The following is a 16,116-nucleotide window of genomic DNA, read 5'->3' on the forward strand; positions in this document are numbered from 1 at the left end:
CAGTGCTCTCTCTGGTCATGCTAGGGGACTAGGTGAGCAATATAAATCTTTCACAATGTACCCAGCATAGTGCTGCTGTAGTGCATCACAGGAAATTAAAAGGCATACCTGATGCTGATCAGAGTGCTTGTGTGTTGGGGAGTGAATTTAAGGGGACCCTGGGACAGGCATCTGTGTAATGTCAGAGCTCTTGGCAGCTGTCTGATGATGGGAAAGGACGGCAGCCTAGTGACAGGGCAGATGCCTTGCATGCAAAAGGTCCCAGCTTCTACCTCCAGCTTCTCTAGATAGGGCTCAGAAAGACTCCTCTCTGAAGCTGCAGAGAACCACTGCCAGTCCATGTTTGTCACTGCTGAGCTAGATGGACCAATGGCCTTACTTAATATATGGCAGCTTCCTACATGCTGCCGTACAAAGTTTTTACAGATAGGCAGTGCTTTATTCTGGGGGTACGCAGGGCTACGCATACCCCTAAACATTTTGTGAATCTAAGTTTGGCCTCATTGAGGGGCAGTATTTCAATATGAGTAGGAAAACAAGAGTACCGCTAAACATTTTTTTAGAAAAAAAGCACTGCATATAGGTATATTAAACATTTTTTTTTAAAAAACTTGGCTGTACCTTTTTAGACAAAACTTTTAAAAAACGTTTTTGCAACTATGTTTAGAATGAAGATCTAATCTTTAATAAATATCCTATAGTGAGAGTCTGGGTGAGTTGGGTGGTGGGCTTCTGTGCAGCTAAACTAGGCAAACTGGGATATACTCAACAAGAAAGATCAGTCCCTTTGATTCTCTGGCTATTATGCTGCACTGTTTTCTAGCTTAAACGTTGGATCCAGCTAATTTCTACTTGGGATGAGACAGATTGAAATTAACAAGGCTAAATGAGTCAAGTCCATTAATTTCAATGGGTCAACTCAGAGTGTTGGATAGAGTACTAAACATCTGGACTGCTCCAATTTTAAGCATCAGTGATGGGTTGAGATAAATTAAGAGAAATTGTGTTCGTGACTGAGGCACCTCCTGTACTCAGGTTGCCCCTCTTTGAAAAGTTATATACACATTTTCTTAAGATCACGCTGCCTGGGTTTGGCACTGGTATCTGCTTGCAAGCTGCCAGTTCCGAATGAAAGCGGATGCAAATCAAAGAGAGAGAGAGAAAGCAAAGCCCAAACAGGTATCAGAGCAATCCATTGTCACGTGTTCCTCGTAATATCAGCTTGGTCTTTGGACAGAGGGCCACCCATCCCAAAAGGATAACTTCCACTTTCCCACCTCGGACTCCCCCCCGCCCCCCCCCCCACCTACAAACCTCCCTCCTCCGCACAAAGCGGCTCCAAACTACCACCCCCTTCCTTTTTCTTGCCCTTCCCCTCCTCCAGGTAAAGCAGAGGCCGGCGATTGGGCAGACGCGCCGCCCGTTCCCGGTCCGCGTCCAATCCGGCTCGAGCTAACGGAGGCAGGGCGCCCAATGGGCGCGAGGCCTGACGCCCCTCGCCCGCCACAGACGGGGCGGCGGAGCCTGCGGAGTGCCATTCGGAGGGAGGGCGGCGGAGCAGGAGGGTAGGTTGGCAGGGCTGGCTAGCTGCAGGTGCGGTAGCGCCGCCTCCCCCCCCCCCCCGCACAACGCTCGCGGCTAGGTAGGAGCGCGAGCCTTAAGCAACCCCTCCTCGCTCCCACCACCACCACCCCAGCTGTGCCTCCTCAGCGGCCGGCGCCGTGTGGACAATGTGAGCCGCGAGGAGCCGAGCTGCCGACGAGGGCAGCCATGGCCACATCTGGGCGGTAGAACTTGCCTCACTCGGGATCCCCGGTCGCCTTCCCATCCCCCCTTTTTTTCCTTCCCAGGGGAAAGAGCCTCGAGGAGGGGAAAAACCCGCCTCGTTCCTGTGGCCCTCGGAGCCGCCGCCATGTCCAGCTCCTCCTCGCAGACCCCTCCTCACCATCCGCCCGCGCAGAGGATGCGCCGCGGGGCCGCCGGGTCCCCCACCAGCGGCGGCGCCGGAGCCTCCTCAGTCGGTAGTAGCGGGGCCGGAGCAACAGCGGCAGCAGCAGCAGGAGGAGGAAGCGGCGGCGGCGGCGGCGCCCCCGGTGGCAGCTCGGGGACTAGCCGGCTGCTCCAGCCTATCCGCGCCACCGTCCCTTACCAGCTCCTCAGGGGCAACCAGCACAGCCCCACTCGCTCTCCCGCCGCCTCAGCCTCGGTGGGGAGCAACACCGGCCCCGGGGGGCCTCGCGGAGCAGGAGGAGGAGGCGGCGGCGGCAACAACGGCGGCGGCAGCAGCAGCCCGCCCCCGCCCAGCTCGACTCCTCCGTTGTCCCTCGCGGCTGCCGCCTCCCCGCCAGGAGCAGGCGGCGCGGCGGAGCCCGGGAGGGTGAAGGTGAGGCAGAGGCGCTCGCCCGACAGCAGCAGCGGCGGCCGGCGGAGAAGCATCTCACCTGAGAGGAGGAGCCCCAGTTCGCCCATCTACAGAGGTAAGGGCACCTGTGGGGCTCTCACCTGGAATCCGTCTCTCTCCGCCCCCCCCCCCCCATAACCCAATTTTCCACCTCAAACTCCCCACGCAGCACTGTGGAGAAGACCCTCCTTGAGCCACCCCTCTAAAAAATAACAAACTCGACCCCGCGGTTCATGTTTCGGATTATGGCACCACCTCCCTGATCTAGCGGCGCATTTCTGTCAAGGGTTTGCTCGGAAGTATCTTCCCGTCTTTTCGGTGGGGGCCTCATGCCCAGGTAAGTGTGAATACGATCGCCAGCCCTAAAGAAGGCGAAGTGACTCAGCCCTTAAAAAAAAAACACAAACACCCAACAACACACCACCCTAAATGTTTAGACTCAAGGTCTTAATTCAGCTCGAGTCTTGGTTAGTGACCCCTTTTAACACCCTGCATCTACTCTGCTATACTCCTCGCGGTTTAGGCTGCTGAAGGGCTATAAAATTCTACCTTGCAATCCTTTATCTATTGGTAAAGTGAGCCTTGTTGCATATCCTTAAAGGAGAGTGGAACTCCCAAGCTCTATTAATGCAGAGCTACTAAACTAGAAAGTAAGCTGCTGCGTTTTATGTGTGTGAATAGAATGCTTGGACTGGCTTGTGCCCTGAAGCAGAATTCTCAGTTTAATGAAGTATATTTTATCCACCTTTTTAAGAAGGGGTTAGAAGAGTGTTTTTCAACGCTTGCGTTGCAGCATGCTGTATCCATGCCTTGTATGGAAATTTTCATCTGGTTTAGTGCCTAAAGGCGGGCTAATGTCTGATGGTTCCATATTGGCCAACTTACATTTAAATACTTCAATAGGTTATTGAAGTGTAAGTTCTGAGATGTCTGCCTTCAGGGAAGCCGAAGCACAAAGATACCAAGACCATAAGATTTGCAAAACAGCAGTGTTTGTAAAAGTATTCCTGTACCCTTTTACCAGGAAGGTATAAAAAACACCTGACTTAAACAAGCTCATGCTAGCAAAACTGCAGGTTCTAAATAGAATACAACACCCATGCCGCTCCTGCAATATTTCCAATATATAAGATGCACAAATCTACTTACAAAGCTTTCGAAAACCCCTCTCCCTCAAATGCAACCCTTTGTAGAGCTAAAATTAAACCTTGTTGAACCCTGGAGGCAAGTAGAATGCACATTCTGTGGTATTCTTGTTAAAGAATATAATGTACTAGGAAAAGTTCCCTCCAAACATATTTGAAAAAGTTTCTTTAAAAGGTGGCTCTGTCCACTCCCCTTAAGCAGTTGAATGAATCATATGAAATATACTGCTTATCCTTCTATAGCTATTGGGTAACCTGTATCTTTAAGCATGTCTTTAATCATGCCAAGACTGTGTTTTGTTTCAGAAGCAAATTAGATACCCCTCTTGATATAGTATTGAATGCAGCAAGTTGGATGCATTATTGCCATGAATCCTTGCACTTAGTTGTGCAGTTATGATTATTTGGATTGTACTAAATTCACTCCTCCAAAATGTTGCTTGTATTATATCAGCCTTAAAAACATTTACATCTAGATGAAATTTAATTTCCCCCCTTGCATTTCAAATTACATGTAAGTTATGCAACAGGCCTATGATCTTGATTCATCCTTATGGAAACCCTTATGGAATTAGTGTTTCTAAACCAAGTATTTTGTAAAAATGGAGTTTAATCCATGTTATTGGGTCTAGAAAATGTAAGCTTTCTCCTTTTATGGGGACAAGACAAGTGCATACAATTCTAATTAAGCTAACTCAAACATTTCTGTTTGCTTGCTAAAATAAAACAAAATGGAAAACTGCTAACAAATACTGCATGTTTGAATCTGCATTTAAATGTGTTGTGTTTGTGAACAAATACTAAAAAGCTGATCATTCTTTTATCAAAGTATTTTAAAATAATACAGTCTCTTTTAATAGATGAATTATGTTTCTGCCTTACTTTCAATGATTCAGTCCTCTTAAATTATAACTGAATGACTTCATTAAACTTGTTTGAGCCTGCCTTAAGCCATCATAGCAGCATCCACTGTTTAATAGAGTTGTGAGAATACAATATATAACTATGGATTGACCGCAGTGAACTGTTAACCTGCATGTACCATAAGGAAATCCTCATTAGTTGAGCTGGCATTTCAAAGCAGGCACCCTCCAGTAAATCCCGAACAAATGAAAATATGGGCCCACGTACTGAATATTTGAATTCATTCATTTTATAATTTCTAGAAGGACAGCTATATTAGCCTGTTGCGGCAAAAAACAAACAAACAAACAAACAAACCAAGCTATTGAGGCATCTAACTTTACTATGACGTAAGCTTTTATGGACCATAACCCACATTTGTATCTGATGTAGTAGACAGTAGTCCACAAAAGATTTATGCCATAATCAGTTTCTTAGCCGTTAAAGTTCCACTAGATTTTGTTGCCTTTTAGGGTCTATGGCATCACTCATCTTAGATAGCAGAACAAGCCTTATTTAATTCTGCAAGCTAATAAATAAAATATTTAGTTTTACTTTCAAATTCTTAGCCTGCAGAATCTGCCCCGTGGACTAGTTTCACCAGTTCTTGTGACTCTGGCCCATGTAGTATAGTTAGCATGGCAACCTGCATTATGGAATAACTTCAGAGAACTCGGTTGCTTTGTGAAAACTCCCTTATAGCAGAATAAATCAATTTAGCTTCAATCATTAATTACCCTAATTATTCAGTTATTTATTTTAACAATTTTCAAAGAGCATGAAAGAATAATAAATATGTTTCATAGATACCATACTTTGGAATGTTTTAAGTCACACATAAATGTATCTTGTTTTATCTTTGCATTAGTGTTTGTACTGCATTGCATGGCTCTGGCTTTGCAAATGAGTTGCATTATTCAGTTGTACTGGAGCCATTCTAGGATATATATATATATATAAATATATGTATACATAGGTATGTCTTTCACTTTCTTACAGTGTAGATGTTTAAAGGACATTGCTCTGATTTAAGTTCTTTAGTAAAAATGGAGCTGCCAGAGGTTCTTAAAAGAAATCTGCAAAAGTGCTCTGGGTTGGAAGCTTGTACAGGTCAGGCAGCTGCCACTGCAGACGCTGACATCACTACTGCATGAATGAAAACAGCTTCCTCTGGATTTTTTCCCCTTCCATCATCCTTCCCCCTTTTGCAGCTTAAGGATGATCTAAAATGTTGGTTTTAAAAAACCAAAACATTAATTCTGGTTTAAAATAGAATCAAGCCAGGCCAATCTTTAGAGCTTAAATTTGTAGAACAGGGTTCTTGTTTTTCTACAAAAATGCATTTTCTTTCTTTCTACATATTTATGATCTTCAGCAACCTACATTTTAAAACGTAATAGTCATTTCATGCTTTGGGTTTGTGCATATTTATTTGGAGTCCTACAGCATCTGATGTTTTACTAAAACTGACATTTTGCAGTTTTTTCCCTTTCTATTACATTTTTAAAAACTGTTTCCTTATTGCATTTTTGAAGATAAAAACAGATGTCTTACAACCATCCTGGGATATATTTGCATGAAGAGTGGTTTATAAATACGCTAAATAAGCAAGCATTTGTTTTACTGAGTGCCATGGTTATATGAAAAATGAATAATACATATGTGAATTAACCCAGTGCAAAAAGTTGTACTGGAAAATAGTGGTGACTGAACAGCATTTGGTTACTTGAATGCCACTGTGTTAAAATATTAGCTAACCAAATACAAAGTCATAGTGTTTTATTGGGGAGAAATGCTTGCTGATTTGTAATAAAACTAATGCATTTCAGTTACATAATCCACATTTTACATTCTAATCCGGCCCTTTTTAAACTGATATAAATGTGAATTAACTTGTTTAAAAAATATTTAAGCTGTCCTTCTGTGAATGCATGACTTCTAAATTTACTCCTGGAGGTTTCCTTTTACCAAATCAAGATAAAAATACGATAAATTAAGCATAGAGAGTACAATTTAAAATGTATAATCTCTGGCAAATTATTTGGATGAGACGTGGCTATTGTCTGTAATTTAAAATGGATGCAGATGTTTTCTTACAAGCCTCTAAAGGGTTATGGACAGTGAATTTAATCTTTAAATGCTTTTGTTAACAAGTTCAAATAGCCTTTGAATATATTCTGAGGCCTAGAGCTTGCTCCTTCCTCCCCCTACTGCTGAGAATAAATTATCTTGGGCTACATTGGCATAAATACAAGATAAAGTTAACTAGACCTGTTTTCTTAAAGGTGAAGGGCAGTTGACCTATGTGATAAATCATTGTGAAAACATAGCTCAAGTTCATGGCTTTCATGTTTGGTTTGATTTATTTACTGGTTATACATATATAGTTGTTTCAAATAAGAGTACTAATGCATCAGGTGGTCCTGTTGGCATGCTCAGTGTACTTGTGCCTTGCACCATCACATACAAAGTTGTGTTTTTCTTCCATAGTGTGTAGAAAAATGTCATATATGAGATCTCACTGCTCTCAAGAACTCCCCTTGGTGATGCCCTGGACGCTTACCTGAAAAGCTAACTTTTTATGATTGCATTGTGATGGTGCACCAAACTAATATTGAGAATAAGATCTCACATGTTCAGAATGGTTTGGTGTGAAACAGGTTGTTTCTGGCCCAACCGTACCCATGTTCCCCCAAAACATTTGCTCTCTGGCTCATCTTTGGTGGAAATTAGATACCAGAATCAGGATCTTCTTGATGGTGGCACCTCAATTATAGGACACTTTCTCAAAAGTTCAACAAGCTTCCTGTTTTAGACAGATATTGAAAAGCCTTATTTAGGAAGACATTTTATTCTTGTGTTTTCACTACTGTTGTTGTGGATAATCTGCTCGTTTATCATCTTCTTTCTGAATTATATTGTTTGTATTTCATAAGTAACAATGGTATGTAGTTGCTTAGCAGATTGTAGCTCTCAGAATCCTGGCTTCTGTGAAAGCGTGGAACCAAAACAGACATTATGGTGGCTATGAGTAAAGTAAAAGGTAAAGGTACCCCTGCGCGTACAGGCCAGTCTTGACAGACTCTAGGGTTGTGCGCTCAGCTCACTCTAGAGGCCGGGAGCCAGCGCTGTCCGCAGACACTTCCGGGTCACGTGGCCAGCGTGACAAAGCTGCTCTGGCGAATCGGCACCAGAGCAGCACACGGAAACGCCGTTTACCTTCCCGCTATAAAGCGGTACCTATTTATCTACTTGCACTTAAGGGTGCTTTCGAACTGCTAGGTGGGCAGGAGCTGGGACCGAACGATGGGAGCTCAGCCCGCCGCGGGGATTCGAACCGCTGACTATGCAATTGGCAAGTCCTAGGCGCTGAGGTTTTACTCACAGCGCCACCCACGTCCCTATGAGTAAAGTACTTTGTGAAAATTCCATGCGTCCACCAGCATATGTTACATGCTTCATGTCAACGCCTTTACATGTAGAATTTGTGCTTGTTGTGACATCAGATAGACAACATGTTGATGTATGCAAATGAGCACTCCACATGTCGCATAAATGCTTATACAAATAAGCATTTTATCTGTGGCTAAAAGATGTCCTTTTCATCGTTCATTTAAGCTGTATCTTCTTTATGTAGAGCAACCTTTCTGAATTATTTTGGTGATGTTATTGGGTGTGTATGAAAGCAGAGATTAACGCCACACCTCATAGTCAAATTTGACTGGACGTAACTGTCCAGAGGTCCTTTACCTTTTTTACCTTTATACTAAAAGTATCTTGGATAAAAACTTTTAAAATCATATGTCTGAATTAGAATAATAAACTAAAAACCCTAAAGAGGACACAAAGCATGCTGAGCATATTCAATGTTCTCTAGGAGGTGTTGAATACAAGAAGCATCAAGTAGATGAGAAATTGGGACCTACTCAGACCAAAAAGCTTAAGCTCTCATAATTTGTTTCTCCTTCTCTCTCCTCCCCACCCTGCCTCACTCCACCCAGAGCACTGCAAGTGTCAGCAAACTTTTTCAGCAGGGGGCCGGTCCACTGTCCCTCAGACCTTGTGGGGGGGCCGGGCTATATTTTGAAGAGAAAAAAAGGGAACCAATTCCTATGCCCCACAAATAACACAGAGATGTATTTTAAATAAAAGCACACATTCCACTCACGTAAAAACACCAGGCAGGCCCCCAAAATAACCCAGAGATGCATTTTAAATAAAAAAACACATTCCACTCATGTAAAAACACGCTGATTCCCTGACTGTCCGTGGGCCAGATTTAGAAGGCGATTGGGCCGGATCTGGCCCTCGGGCCTTAGTTTGCCTACCCATAGCTTAAGGGATTTCTCTCCAATTATTCAGTGTGCCATGAGGTTCCTACCCTTGAGGCCAAATCTTCACACACCCAGACCCTATATGTTAAGGCAGGGAGATGCAAACATTCTATCTATGCTATATAGCTTATGTTCAGGGATAGATTAGCAGTTTAAGTTCAGTTATTACTATTTCCTTGTATCAGAGTTCTCAAGGCAGTTTTCTGTTCACTTCCCTCTCCTCAGGACAATTGCTAAACAGCTGAGGTTCAGCTTCAGTGACCAAGAAGCTACCATAAAGTACCAGGGTTTAGAAATCTTGTGCTGTTGCTGTTGTGGTGGAATTTCCCAGTTGCTTATTCCATCCCTTTAATTCATTGAAGGCCTTCAACTGGTATTCTGATTTGCCAGTGTGCAAAATAAAATAAAATGTAGGATTTCTACTTAGGGTGCAGCAGCTTAAATCTTTATTTGTAATTTATCTAGATAAACACCTATATAAAACATTTATTTCATAAGTAAGAATGATATGTAGTTGCTCCATCTTCTTAAAATGACAGGCAAGTTTAGTCATAACTCAGTTTTGCAAATAATTTAACTTGGATTTTTGAAGTTTAAAACTTTCAAGTTGTTACATATCTGTGTACAACTGTAAAATACTGTCAGGAACCCAGACTAGTACAGTTTACTAAGTTCCTCCTATAACTGAGATGAAGCTTACCTTTCTTTTTTAACTTCAGATGAATGGTTTTAAACTATTAAGGTTCTGAAGTCTATTTTAGCTCCAGAGAGAAAATACATTCAATAAAAGTTGAACTTAATTGTGTATTCTACAAAAAGTGTAATGTTCTTGAATATGATCTGGTTTGGGCTGTAATCCAAGTATTCATTAGCAGTCATGGGGTCATGTAATCTTATCTTCACCAATAGTTGCTCAGTAGTCGAAATCTTTCCTAGTTTTGTTTGCTCTCTTTTTAAAAAAAGGCAAGAGTGCCAGCTACATGACCCCAGTAAAGTCTGGAAAACTCATGTGTTCAGTACTTTAGCTGTATATGGGAATTCTGGTTTCAAGAGTCAGTAGCAAACATGACAATTTTCTGTAAATATCACTTATAGCTTAGTACATAAACATACAAAAAAGTACAAAAAAATTAAATGGAAATCAGTTGAAAATAGTGTTAGAGATAAAGCTGCAAGCTACTGCTTCTAAAGATCTCGAACATGTATTTGTTCTTGCCCTTTGGGAAAATATTGTGGGGGGTGGAGGAAGAGGAAGAATTTTTAAAAGAAAATCCAACGTTGTAGTATACAAAGAAAGGTTTTATTTTTTGGACTTAAAATTATATGTAGACGTTTGAAGAAACTTGTTTTTTTGAGCTTGGGAAATAAACCCTGCCAGAACGTAAATGAAGGAGCAGTAATACATTTGGATGTTACATATATCACATCTGGAGATCTGCAACAAAATGGTGCAGCGTATCCATGACTTTTTAAAAAGAGCACTGCTGTTCAGGTTTCAGCTATCCTAGAACAGAGTTCACAAGGGAGATTTCAGGAGCAGCCTCCAAGCCTCCTGAAACCTTTGCTGGCTGTATTATATGGCACTAAAGGACATTGTGTGTGCATGCACACTAATAAGGGGTGCAGAGGGAAAAGACTAGTGGAAAAGGGAGGTGTGCTTTGCTTCTTTACTCCCTCGAAAGCTCAACATATACTGTATTTTACTCATCATGGCATATCTGTCTTATCGAGGGGCTCAAACCATAGTTTGCCTTGTGCAATCTAGGGCAGTAAACTTTGCTTTTTATTTATGTGCCACTTTATATTAAAAATCTAAAGCAGCATACAACATAAAATTATAAAAAAACAGAAAATTGTTTATATTGACCCATACTTATTTTATGTCCTGTTCCAAATAATATATATTCAAAAATAATATATATTCAAAAATGTTACTGGAATTTATGTCTAAAAGAACCAAAGCTTCTTATTTTGAACTTTTGTTTTAGCTTCATAATAGCATTACAGAAGACACTTGAAAGCATGGCAGCAGAATAGGTATTAACTGGCACCTAAGGGGAAATGGGGAAACAGTTTGATTTTCACAATTTTCTTGCCCCCTTTAAAAAGCCTTTCTTTCCAGTGGCCATTCAAATAACATTCATATTTGTTTGTATTGTCTTTAAACATTCATCAGTTTTCACCTGATGCAGAAAATGAAGGAATCTGTGGCAAGAGACAAGCAGGAGGTATTTTGATTGCTTGTCTAAAAGCCTTGCAACTTCATTGCAGGAACAATATGTGTCACACTAACGATTTGAACCAAATACAATAAAGTGGCTGTATATTCTGTAACTTCTGAAAGCACTTTTACCGACATTGAATCATAATAGTGTAGCTTAAATACTTTATTTAGTAATCTAGTAACAATGCTACCATTGCTAACATTAATACTTTTGAATCTTGAGTTTAGAAATCCTTCTGTAGTATATTTGACATTTAAAAAATACTTATGAAGGGTTATCATGCTCTTTCATTTTGGGAAAAAAAAATCATTGAAATCACCCCATTGATTCTTGTCCACCTTGGTTCATAAAAGCTAGTAGAGGAGGTATGAGTGGTTGGGTGCAGTTTATTTGCCTGGCTGAAAGTGTCCTCTTCTAAAGAAACCCATGCTGGACCCCTGTTGGACCCATTGGCTTTTAATGATTATCATGTAGTCACAAATACCCTCTCTAGGGCAAAGGAGTTGAGAGAGAAGGTGTTGGCACAAGTGTAGGTACTCTTGGAGGAGACTGATTATCTAGGCCCAGTTTTGGAACAGAATTGAGTTTGACCTTGGATTCCCTAGTGGATTCCCTTTCTTGGGACAGAGGAGTGCAACCCTGTTCCTACTTCCTGATCTCTCAGCAGCTTCTGATGGCATCAACTAGGTGTCCTGGACGGCCTCCAAGGAAAGGATATTGGGGCCTATTGTTTTACAGTGGTTCCAATCTTACCTACGAGGTTGGTTACGAAGGATAGCATTAGGGGAGTGCCTTTCGGCTCTCTGGCACTTGTTTTATAGGGTGTCACAGGGTGCTGATTCTATTAAACATACGAAACTGTTGGGAGTAGCTGTTAAGAGGTTGGGAGCAGGGTGTCCCCTATATGCCAATAACAACCATCTTGTGTTTCTCTATAACATCTGAGTCAGGTGAGATTGTGCAAAGCATGGACTTGTACCTGAATGCTGTGGTGGGCTAGATGAGGGCCAGTAAATTGAGTTGAAATCCTGGCCAGGTGGAAACATGGCTGATGAGTGGTTTCTGTGTCTGAGATATAGACCATATGCCTGTTCTTGCACTCCCTCTGAGCAGGCGTGCAGTCTGGAGGTACTCCTGGACTCAGCTTTGTCCCTTGAGACTCAGGTTGCCTCAGTAACTAGGAATGCCTTTCACCAGCTTCAGCATGTGCATTAGCTGTGACTTTTCCTGAATCAGGATAGCTTGGTTATGGTGGTTCAAGCATTGATAACTGAGTGCAGACTACTATAATACACTCTATGTGGGGCTGCCCTTGGAGTAGGTTTGGAAGCAGTAGCTGACACAGAATTCTGCAGCCGGGTTTTTACTGGGCATGCTACCTTGCACCTATGTGGGAGCTGTACGGGCAGTCACTATGCTACCAAGTTATTTTTAGTATCCCATTATTATATACAGCTCTAAGCAATCTTGGGCATTGTGCTTAAAATATGGCCTTATTCCTTACTCCCCTGCCTGATCTTTGTAATTTGCCACAGAGGCATGTCTGACGGTGCCTGGCAGTGCTAGACTGCCCTCAGCAAGAAATTGCGAATTATGTGTTAGTTAAGGAATTGTGTACCTAATGAAATCAAGTTGGCGTCTGTAATGAGCTCCAAGTGCCAACTTAAAGACTTTGATATTTTAGCAAGTGTTAGGGAAATAATTTATTATTTTCATTATTAGAACATCTATTTTTGTATTTCAGATTCTTTTATATATGTTGATTTTTATTGATGTTTTGGTTTTAATTGAGATTCTGTATACCACGTGGGTATCTTTTTATGAATTTGCAGTATAGAAATGAATTATTAATAACACCTTTGGAGGTAGAAGGTTGCAGGTTCTCCAAATAATCTAGCTTCCCTTCCCTTCCTGCTATTTGATAGTACGTAGTTCAGGACATGGAGATGGGACTTCATGGGATACATTGTCCCCATAATCGGATGTTATATTCAAGTCATTATTGTCACATGAGGCTCAGAATCTGTTAAGAAAATGCAAGGTAAAACAATGAGAAGTGATCTAACTGGAATAGAGTAGCTTCCACAGCTCTAACATTAGTTGTATTTTCTTAATATAATAACTCTTTGTCTAGCACTCTGTGTCTGCACATACAATGAAATAAACTCTTAAAGTGCAGCCCTAACCATGTTTGCTCAGAAGTCCTATTCAGCTTAACTTCTAAGAAGGTGAAATTAGGTTTTCAGCCTTACCTATTACAAATGTATCATAAAAAATATTAGTCTTAAAGATAGTGTGTGGCCTTCCGGTGTATCTCTCTCCCCCCCCCCCCCGAAACTGTGTCTTGCCATTAGTTTTCAAAATGCAGAATATCAAGCCTTGGATTTATATATGGTGGGATTGAAAGATGGAAGAGTAAGTGAGAGAAAATCTTACAAATACTCTTTCCTGAGTTTACCTTCAGTGTAGTCTGGTTGTAACAGTTGTGCATATTCCCTCTAGTTACAGAATGCTTGGCATTGATCACATTTACCTCAACTGTTGAGAGGGTTTTTTTGTACTTAAGGCAAATATTTTCAGTTTTAAAAGGCCTTTTGTGCAAGTTGCCACACTAAAAACAGATGTGAATAGCTAAAAACACCATATTAACTGTCGCATATAACATGTTTCTGTTTCAGTGGACAGGCCAAAAGCCCAGCAAATTAGAACTTCTAGCACCATAAGACGTACCTCTTCTTTGGACACAATAACGGGACCTTACCTCACAGGACAGTGGCCACGAGATCCCCACATACACTATCCTTCATGCATGAAGGATAAATCCACTCAGGTATGTTTGAGAAGCCATTCATTGCTATTTACTTAACGGTTGTGTGTCATTCATTCCAAATAATATGTGCAATACATAGCAGTTCTGGTACCTAAAAACACTGTGGATGAGTTGGTTGAGGATAGGTAAGAGAAGAAGCAAAATAGAAGCTGAGGGAACATACTCTCCTTCATATTGTAATATTCCCTAATAGAAACATCTCTCTAGTTCACCCTTGCCTACACTTCACGCGCCCTTGTCATGTTCAACTTCTCTTTTCCTTATTACCCAACAGTCCAGGCTTAGGTTGGGAGTTCCTCAAGGCAGGGATCTGTCTTTTATTTTAGGGTCCATTTGGAAAGGTCATAAGGTTCTGAGCAGCCATGTGCAAGATGGTATTTTCCCTCTACTGCAGCAAAGCTAGGGCATTTGGCCTATTTCACTTATAAATCACTGGTGAGCTCTGATATACAGAATACCATCTGCATGTTATTTGTGAGGGGTTGTGGCTTCTGAAATAATTTCAGGTTTGCCTCATGGCCATGGGGTCTTCTTGCTTGGAGCAGGACAGCTTTATTAATGAAGCTTTTTAAATTTGAGACATGAGTAGGTTAGGTATACAGGAGGGATTCAGAACCTTATATTTAGTCTTCTTTTCAAATACTATGGAAATGTGAAAGTCCAAAAAGCAGCTGTCACTAATGTGCATCCATTCTAGAGGCCCACCTGGACATTTTCTGTCTCCTGTTCCAGTTTGATTTTTCTTTTCTTTTTTGTTCTTATGCTGCTTTTTATGGGCTTGCAGTACCTCTAGAAATCGGCACTGGGACAAGATAGGTGCTTCAGCCTGTTCTTTTAGGAAATGAGCTTTGTTCCCTAGCATTGACTCTTCCTTGCTTCAGATGTTGAGTCTAATATCTGGACAGGCTGGCTCTTTTAGTGTGGCTTTGAATTGGAGTGTTTAATTGAAGACAAACCCCAGGACCAAGTAAGTCCCAGGGAAAAGAACAGTTGCTGGTTATCAATTTGACAAGATGGGAGGCACCATAGGTGAGAAGTTCCTATGTTCAGGTTAGTTTCCTGATCTAGATAGCGTTGCACGCATTTAGAAGGAGAGGAGCTCTGTAATCTGAGAGTACTCCTGGATCCATCCTTGTCACTAGAGGCCCAGATGTTATCAGTAGCCAAGAGTGCCTTTTTCCAGCTAGGGCCACAGTTGTTCATGAATCGGTAACCTTTAGGCTTGATTACTGTATTATTATTATTATTATTATTATTATTATTATTATTATTTATTAATGTAGTGCATCTACACTACTAACTGTTGAGATTCCTGCTCCGTGATTACTGTCATGGGATTGTTGTCTTTCACATGACGGTGTATGTTTTGACTCCACAGAGTGGGAAGTGACGGAGACAGGATGTTTGTGTTACTGTGTTCCGTAAAGTGGGACTATTGTCCTTTGTTCTTTTTCTCTTTGCTGTCTGATGCTAGAGAGAGAGGAAGCCATGTTGCAGTGCTCCATGTGTGTTTATATGTAAATAATGTAGATTAGCCAAAATGCGGAGTTGCTGAGGTCTGTCACACAAGGTGCGAAGACTCTGCGGATCCCTAAGTGTGCCGATGTCTGTTGGCATCGGTTGCTGTGATGTTCGGGCAGAAGAAAGCTTTTGAAGTTCCTGAACAATCAACCAGGAAGGAGGGAACATGCCAGTCGGGCATGTGTCTCTGCCAGGGTCCTACTCGAGTGTAGGACAAGCTCCTGACACTATCAGCAGCGTGTAACACCTACTCTGCACAGGGATCTGCACTGACTGCCAACATGCTACTGGGTCAGATTTAAGGTTTTCATATTGGTCTTTAAAAGAATTTGGGATCAGAATACCTGAGAGAGTTTTTTAGCTTCCTACATACTGGTACAGCCATGGGGTATGCACTTCTTGCAGTGCTTCATGCCCCTGAGGTCTGCCACATGGTGACAAACAACTGGGGGAAACCCAGCCAGAAGGGTGGGGTATATAATAATAATAATAATAATAATAATAATAATAATAATAATAATGGAGCCGTCCCTCTGTTGTAGGAATTCTCTTCCAGTGCATATCAGACAGGCATTGGCTATCTTGGCATTTCAGTGCCTTTTAATGGCATTTTTATTCCAACATGCCTTCCCAGAAGGATTTTCTTGGCCTGGTCCCTGTTGATTTTTGACAGTATAATTCTATTCTATTCTGTCTTGTACTTTGCTTTAAGGTTCTTTTGAATATAAAGCAATTAAGATAATGCCTCCATACCCTG

General features: G+C 41.7%; 1 protein-coding gene across 3 annotated transcripts in view; it reads left to right on the plus strand.

Annotated features, from left to right (window-relative positions):
* The first annotated feature begins 1,526 nt into the window (after nt 1-1,526).
* Nucleotides 1,527-16,116, plus strand: part of GLCCI1 (glucocorticoid induced 1) — a 42,439-nt gene continuing 27,849 nt past the window's right edge. Inside the window, exons 1-2 of one of the 3 annotated variants that reach the window (XM_079948227.1) lie at nt 1,527-2,477; nt 13,687-13,838. In XM_079948227.1, coding sequence (XP_079804353.1) covers nt 1,913-2,477; nt 13,687-13,838 — 717 coding nt within the window. In that variant the 5' untranslated portion in view covers nt 1,527-1,912. The remainder of the gene's footprint in view (nt 2,478-13,686; nt 13,839-16,116) is intronic. The other 2 variants (XM_079948226.1, XM_079948225.1) reach the window with 2 other exon arrangements.

Source organism: Podarcis cretensis, assembly GCF_951804945.1.
Source record: "Podarcis cretensis genome assembly, chromosome: 12".
Lineage (NCBI taxonomy): Eukaryota > Metazoa > Chordata > Lepidosauria > Squamata > Lacertidae > Podarcis > Podarcis cretensis.